Source organism: Ahaetulla prasina, chromosome 2 (genome assembly GCF_028640845.1).
Source record: "Ahaetulla prasina isolate Xishuangbanna chromosome 2, ASM2864084v1, whole genome shotgun sequence".
NCBI classification, from domain to species: domain Eukaryota; kingdom Metazoa; phylum Chordata; class Lepidosauria; order Squamata; family Colubridae; genus Ahaetulla; species Ahaetulla prasina.
In genome coordinates, this window is record NC_080540.1 from 242,990,063 (window position 1) to 242,998,228 (window position 8,166).

The window sequence follows — 8,166 nt, forward strand, 5'->3', positions numbered from 1 at the left end:
TCCTCCAGTCCCCTAATCATCTTTGTTGCTCTTCTCTGCACTCTTTCTAGAGTCTCAACATCTTTTTTACATCGTGGCGACCAAAACTGGATGCAATATTCCAAGTGTGGCCTTACCAAAGCATTATAAAGTGGTACTAGCACTTCACGTGATCTTGATTCTATCCCTCTGTTTATGCAGCCCAGAATTGTGTTGGCTTTTTTAACAGCTGCTGCACACTGCTGGCTCATATCTAGATGGTTATCCACTAGGACTCCAAGATCCCTCTCACAGGTACTACTATTGAGCAAGGTACCACATACTTGTTTGCTGTCCAAGAAATGTGAAGGAGCTTTCTCCAATACCACAGCTCAAACAGATTGATATTCCTCCTAATTTTTTTATGGTCCAACTTTCACGACTATAGATAGCCATGGAAAACATGATAGTTTTTTTTAAATTATTTACATTTATATCCCGCCCTTCTCCGAAGACTCAGGGCGGCTTACAGTGTGTAAGGCAATAGTCTCATTCTATTTGTATATTTACAAAGTCAACTTATTGCCCTCACCAACAATCTGGGTCCTCATTTTACCTACCTTATAAAGGATGGAAGGCTGAGTCAACCTTGGGCCTGATGGGACTAGAACCTGCAGTAATTGCAGGCAGCTGTGTTTTAATAACAGGCTACCTTATGGCCTGAGCCACCACGGCCCTTCACCATAGTGTGGACTAATCTGCATTTAATTGTCACATTCATGTCCTTGTTTTTCTATGCTCAATCCATGCTCATCATTGTTGTGCAACATAATGCAATTCAACACATTATTTCTGGATGCATTCACTGCTTTGATCAATCTGCGATCCCATGAAAGTGCCTTTTTACACATATTCAATCACTTTGCTATCATTCCTCAGAGTAGTCACAAGCTTGATCTTTTTGATATTCAGAAAGAAGCCAAATCTCACATTTTCATCTTTAAACCTTTTGTTAAGATGTTTCAGTCCTTCTCTGCTTTCGATAAGGAGAGTTGGGTCATCAGCATAGTGAAGATTGTTGAAACTGATTGTTTCAAGATTGTTGAAATGTCTTCATTTCAATTTTTGATTCTTCAAGTTCCATCTTTCTCATTATCATTTCAGCATACGGGTTAAATAACAAAGGTAAAAAATGCAACCTTGCCAAACTCTTTTTCTATCCTGAACCAATTAGTGTTTCCATATGGTGTTTGTTTGCACAGTGGCTTCCTGATTACAGTGACTGCACCAACTTGACCAGATGTGTTGGCATTCCCCACGTCTTCTAGGACTCTCCACAGTCTGTTATGATCAATACAACTGAAGGCTTTCTTGTAATAAATAAAGCAAATGTTGATACTTTGATACTGAAAATTTTCAATAATCCATGAAATCTTTTTCATGATTTGAAGTATGAGTGATATGAACCCTTTGGAAGTCAGCTTAAAATAGAATAGAATAGAATTTTTTATTGGCCAAGTGAGATTGGACACACAAGGAATTTGTCTTGGTGCATACGCTCTCAGTGTACATAAAAGAAAAGATACCTTCATCAAGGTACAACACTTACACTTTATTAACCACGGACTGCGCATTGCACAACATCAGCCGGAGGTCCAAGCCCTGGTGATACTGACCGCTCGGGGAACGGGAAAAGTCTGAGGGGCCGGAGCGCGCAATCGCTTTTAAACAGCGAGGACGTGCCCCCTGAACATGATACGGCCCCTCACTTCCACTGTATCTGCCCCTCCCACTTACCGTGCCGATGGAACATCCCTCTGGAGTAGAACAATGAACCTCCCCCTTCACCTCTGAACCTGATGCTTTTATAAGCAGTAAATTGTTTCATCTAAGTTAGTGGGGTGCAGACTTGGCCAACTGTGATTTTGAGGTGCTTAGCACAGATTCGAATGGACATAATATGAATATTAACCATTGAGAAGCATTACCTGGGTGAGTTTCTTGCTGATAATAAATGCCATTCCATTTGTTTTCCTGATGTCATGTCCTGAGTAATAGTTAGCGAATTTCTCAGAGTGGTATACTGTTAATGCCTTGACTTTTTATTGCAGGTCTTTGTTATTCCTCAGTAACTTGTTGGATACTTTCCAGTCTGGGGATCCTACCACTGGGCACTATATCTAATTCATGTGAGAACGTTTACAAATGTTCTGGATAAGATATTTACAAGGCAGGTCAGCAAGTGTTACATCAACCCTCTCCATTTATCTGGAGTTGGGACTGGTAGGAAAGTGCCTGGCTGGGTCAAGGCAAGATTAGTCAGATGATAATTCTCTACATGTTTACTCAAAAGTAGGACTCATTTATTTCTGGATTTTCTCTCTGTTATAGACAGTAGCATCAATCAACCTTCTTCAAAATCAACAATTCTTGTTAATTGATGGATATGTCAATTTTTATAATAATAGGGTTTGTTTGTTTTTTACTTCCCAACTGGGATGCTTACCATAGTAATACTTCTTGTAGAAAGAGTAGCATTTTATAACAAATCAAAATGCATTTTCTTTAAAGGGATGGCAGTCAACCTTATCACGACTGAGTGTAGCAACAGAATTGTTTTTAATCTACCTTAGAAGCATCACTTATTTGAATTAGCCTTCAAAAGCATGAATTTACTATGATATACATATATGTAATAATGCACTATTAAGTCTCCTTTTTACAGAACGACTGGGCTCATATGTAGCCAAGTATAATATAGTTTATCAAGTTTTCTTTGAATATATTGTATCAAATACGTTATTTTAATTTGTTAACCACAGATTACAGATTAATGTGAGTCTAGTCAATTTAGTTTACTCATCTATCATTAAGAAAGGACAACTACATATGAAGTATAAGAATAATTCAAATACTACAGGATCATGCATGCATACATGTGAATGGGACTAATTAGACTGCCTATTCCTGTGAGTAACAATTTGATTACCTTAAAATAACCGGATTACATAATATTATGAGAGTTGTGATCTAAATTCTAAAATATTTGGAAAGCACCATTCCCAAGTCTGTTTTAGCCTACCAGAATGGCAAATAGTTAAGACCTGAAAGAAACCACATAACCAGACCCACCCAAGTAGTATGGCATTCATATACATATTGAAACTATCTGAAATTATACCACAAGGAAGCAACTTCCATGTGATTTTGGTATATGAATAAAGAAACGTCATACTTCTAAATAAAAGTGTATTGAAATAGAATCAGAAACGTAATCTGCAATCTTAACAAGTAATTCCCATAGAAGTGAATGAAACATACTGTACACACAGAAGCTGTAAAATATTGTCTGTAAAGAGGAAGGCATGTTGATCTGTGTTGATTTCCTCCTACCATGCTCCCACTGAAGTCTATCTCATTCAAATATGAACAGAATTAATGCCCCATGGCTGGTGATAAAATCCTTATTGTATCTTCTCTCAGCAGAAATGCAAAGAGGCTGGTCAAACTAAGATTCATTCTATTACAGTAAGCCACAAATATGTATGGATGTTTTCCATGCTATTCACTAACAGTTTGGCTGGCACTTTTTGTCCCTTGAAATAAAAATGTTCAGTCGTATCTCAGTAAAAACTATACAACAGAAAGAAGAAAGCCTATACTTTCTTACTCTCTGCCAATTTCTGCAATACATATTTTATAGTTAAATCATGCAAATCTACTTAGCTAGTACAAAATGAGATTTATGCACATTTACCTACAAAAACTTTTCACTGAATACCACGGAGTTGATCTCTTGAGTAAGTGTATATAAGAAGAGGCAATGAGGTGCAGTGGTTAAGGCATTTGCCTGGAAGCAGGAAGATTCTAGTCCTCACTTAAGTACAGAAGTTGGCTGGGTGACCTTGGGCCTGTCATTTTTCCTCAGCCCTAGACTGGAAAGATGGAAAACACTGATCTACCAATCTACACTGGATCAGTGTTGTAGTTTACAATCCATAATGTTCAGTGAAGAGGATTTTATCCTGAAGTGGACTAAATTTGACAGATAATAACAATCAAAATGTATAGAGCTCTGTCAGAAAAATCCAAGTTTTCCACAGAAAGAAAGGATATGGATTCTTCTTAAGCATGAGACACCTCAAGGAAAATAAAAGGGAAGGGCACATTAATATATTTCTAGTTTTTGGCCAAGATGTTAGTCCTCTATTAATTATTTCTTCTTTCTCTTAAAAAAGAAAAGCAAGTATTGCAATCACAATGGTACAAGATCTGAAAGTTATTACAGCAAATAATAATTCTTATAAAAAAGAGAACAACGCTCCCTTATGACACTGGAAATAGTTAGAACAACTTTCTCTGGTCTTTACTACTAATCACCTTAAACAAATCCAGCAGTTGTAAAAAAATTGGGGTTGAGTTGGAAAGTTATTTTGGGCTGCGACTTCTATTGAGATAGTCTGACATTCTCGCTTTGCAAGATTTAAATATATAATCACCAATACCCTCCTTACATTTTCTATCATTTTGCAACTATCTCCTAATACTGAGGTTGTTTCAATTGCATTTTCCCATTGTCAAAAGCCAAGGAAGTAATAGAACTATAACTTTTTGTAGTTATAGAAATATAACTTTTTGGAAACTGACTCCACTATTTTGCCTTCCAACCAGTCTCCATGCAGCCATAAGGTGGCTATCCCTCCCCCAAATGAACTCAGAAATGTTATCTCCCATCCCATAACAAAGCAACAAATGGCAAACCCTTGAAACCCCAAAGCCAAATAACAGAAAATCTAAGCATCTGTCACTTCCTGGGGTGAAGGAAATAGATTGAGTGGGTAAACAAAAGGAAGAAACATTATTTTAAGCCTCTATCTTATTAACAGTCCCTCTCTAATCTGGCCTATAGCCTGTTATTTCTCCACTAGGATCAGATTCTCCCATTCTTCTTCAAGACAAGCCAGATTCATCCATTTACTTGTTTATGTATTTATCTATTTATTTATTAAATATGGAAGCTTAGAATCATATTATTCCACTTGCAAATGATGAAGCATACCATCTCTCCCTTCCATTAGAGTGCAAGGCAACCTAGGGTAGCACTGGAAAAGTTCTAGAAGGTGGCTATGGATAGAATGATTTACACCAGGGATCAAAGGATGGTCCAATAGCACCTTTTTGCCTGCTTCATGTCATCAGGAAGCCAAAGAAGATGTGAGACACCAAATGTAAGACATGTTTAATCTCCCTGAGGAATACCACTTTTTCACAGTTGAATGCAGAATCAGGCAACTGCCTTTGCAAGTACTGTTAAGTCTTCCACTGGAGTCTCAAACACACTTCAGACTCTTCTGCGCCCCCCCCCCTTGTTCTCATAAATCTTACTGCTATTAAAGGAGAAAAAAAGAGAAAGAGATGCCGGATGAACTGGCCACAGCAGCCAGCCTGCCACCCCGCCATGGCGCAAGGTCAGATGTTAATAGGGCCGCTTGTATTCAGGTTCTCTAAACAATCGCAAAGCTTGTTGAACCGAGTCCTAATGTTTCCTGAGCCCGAAAGTTTTGGGCCAGCCAGGGAGCGCACAGGAAATAGGATTCTCCTCCCCAAAAACCAAAGAGGGAGAGCAACCAAACAAACCACTCAAACTCAAGGCAAATTTCCCTTGGTGGTTTCCTGGTTTGCCTCTGGCTTCACTCAACACCGATTAACCACACTCAGCTGGAAAGAGAGGCAGCAGAAGTGTTTATTGAAACAAAGAAGTAGACATCCCCCTTCCTTTAAGGGGGGAGCTGGTCATACCCTCCCCTCACACACTGCCATTGAGAAACACCGTGTAGTCAAAGGAGGGGGGGGTTGCTCTTTGTATTTCTCCACCCACTCCAGCAAAAAAAAAAAAAAAAGAGGGGGGGGGGAGAACCCTGCTATCCCCCAGTAGCCATTTCACTTCTGAGTAGAGTTGGGTGGGGGGGAAAAGCGGATGACTTTTCCATCCCTCGTGTCTGATTTTATCTTTCACGCTGAGACTTTGGGCTTAAAAACTGTTAAGGCAGCGAGGATGGAGCGCCGTGGCGAGGTTACAAGCTCTACCCAGTTCCCAACTCGACGATGGCATTGTAAAGAGCCCCCGGCATCGCTGCAAGGGGGGCGGGGGGGAGAACAATCTTCGTGGTCTCTTCAGGACAGTTCTCCCCCCACTCGAAACCGCGGGAAAAAGGACTCCATTCCCGAGGCCACTTAGCCCAAATCTCTTAGGAGAATTAACCAAGATCGCTGGTGAACCCCCCCCCCGCCGCCGCCACCTCGCTTTGAAGGCGAGTCTACAATATGCATGCAACTCCGCAAGACTCGGGATGGCTTACTTCTGAGTAAGCCTACAAAGGCTAGAATTACTCCCAGAGAAAAAGGTCCCCCCCCCGCGCTTCCAAGGCGTGCTTAGTCCCCAGCGAAGGCTGTTTGTAGCCAGGGAGTCCACTGGGCAAGCCCATCGCCACGGCTTCGGCGTGCTCAGGAAAGGGCAGAGATGAAGGCACCTCTTGTCCCCGGCACAAGGCTGGCTTAAATTAAGGGAGATTCTGACTTTCGGCGGGTGGGGTACGGACACTGATGGGAGTTACGGCGGGGTCCTTCCCTCCCTCCACCCACCCCCAGGCTCCATCTCGGTGCAAACGAGGAGCAAGGAGGAACAGGCGGGGCCCCGCCACCACGTTCAACAGTTTGCTTTCCAAGTGGGCTCTGCCCGAGGGGCAACAAGCGCCTCTTGCAACCCTGGCTTGCTCTGGGATGAAGAACAGCGGGAGGCTGCGAGATGTTGCTCAACCCTAGCACGGCCGGAGCCGTCGGAGCTTCTTTCGGGCTTACCTGGCGTGGTCTGAGGAAGAAGCCCGGACGCTGCCAACAGGACTAAGAAGGCGGCGCTGGCTGCGCCCATGCTGGCGCCGGCCAAAAACGAGGGACGAGGGGGCCGCCGGTGCACAAAGAAGTCTTTTGTGGCCTCGCTCGCGTCTCCTCTGGGCTAAGTGGCGGCGGCAACGGCGGCGGACTGGAGTTTCCCGACGAGGTTGCCTGTCCGACCAGCCCCCGCTGACTCCTAGCTGAGGGAGGAGCTGCCGCTCCGCCTTCTCCGAGCGGGATCCGCGCCCTGCAACTGGCCGCGCCGGGCAAGGGGAAGCGGGAGCTGAGGCCGCCTTGTGGGCGCGGACGTCCCTTCACGCTGACCAGCCTCTTGCTCGGGCTACCCTGCAGCCCGTCGACCGACCTGCAGTCCCAAAGCTAAGGGAAAGCGAGGCGAGGGGGGGAGGCGCTCCCTTCTTTTGCCAGCCCCTTGTCCGGGCAAAGGGAAGGACGGCAGAAAGGCGTGCGCCCTGGGCGCACGGCCCTGTGAAGGACTTCGGAAACCAATCGTGAAGGAGAAAGATTGGATGCCACCGGGGCAGCTCACGTTGCCTTTGCAGCTTCATTGGAAAGCCCAAATGGGAAGCAAAAGCTATCAAATTTAACTTAACTCCCGGGTAGATAAAGACACACAACAGTGTCAGCCAGCATCTGACTTCTAGGAAGCGTTGCAGTATTGCATTACAAAATCGCACTGAAGTATTTTTGACAAAAAAGTTGCGTCTGTGGAACGGGCTACAAATGCTGTTAAGTTGTTGGTGCCGTTTAAAAGCACCTCTCTACAATAACTTGATCAAAATGTACACAAACTTTAGTTTCTACAAAAATACCAAGTTGGCTGCTAGTCAGATAGATCCTGCTGATTTATATAAATCCTTGATTTCTGCTTAACAACCAAAAACAATCTTTTCCCTGTCTGGGATTACTTTAAATGTATATAGATGATTTAGAATTAACAACACTAACCCTTGATCCCTTTTGCAGATAACTAAAGCTACAGCTGCCTGGATTCCCTGGCTTTCCATCATAAGAAAATCCACTTTTTCAGGATTGAATTTCAGCAGGTTCACCCTATTCCATACACAAGTTACCTTGAATGGAAATGTTGGAAAGCTCATTACTACACCTGGCTCTGATGAAAAGGAGAAATCTGAGTTGGGAGTTGTCAGCACTCTGGTGATGCTTCACCCCAAGTTCCTTAAGACCCTCTCTCAACTTTTTCAGATACTTATTCAATAGCATGTAGGACAATTTCCAAAATGGATTCATGGTGAACCACATAAAACAGCTGCTACAGTACAAAATAATAGTTTCCCA

General features: G+C 42.9%; 1 protein-coding gene across 1 annotated transcript in view; it reads right to left on the reverse strand.

Annotated features, from left to right (window-relative positions):
- Positions 1–7,170, reverse strand: part of ROR2 (receptor tyrosine kinase like orphan receptor 2) — a 131,314-nt gene extending 124,144 nt beyond the window's left edge. Inside the window, exon 1 of the mRNA XM_058170447.1 lies at positions 6,817–7,170. Within this exon, the coding sequence (XP_058026430.1) occupies positions 6,817–6,886 (70 nt within the window). The 5' untranslated portion in view covers positions 6,887–7,170. The remainder of the gene's footprint in view (positions 1–6,816) is intronic.
- Between the last annotated feature and the right edge of the window lie 996 nt (positions 7,171–8,166).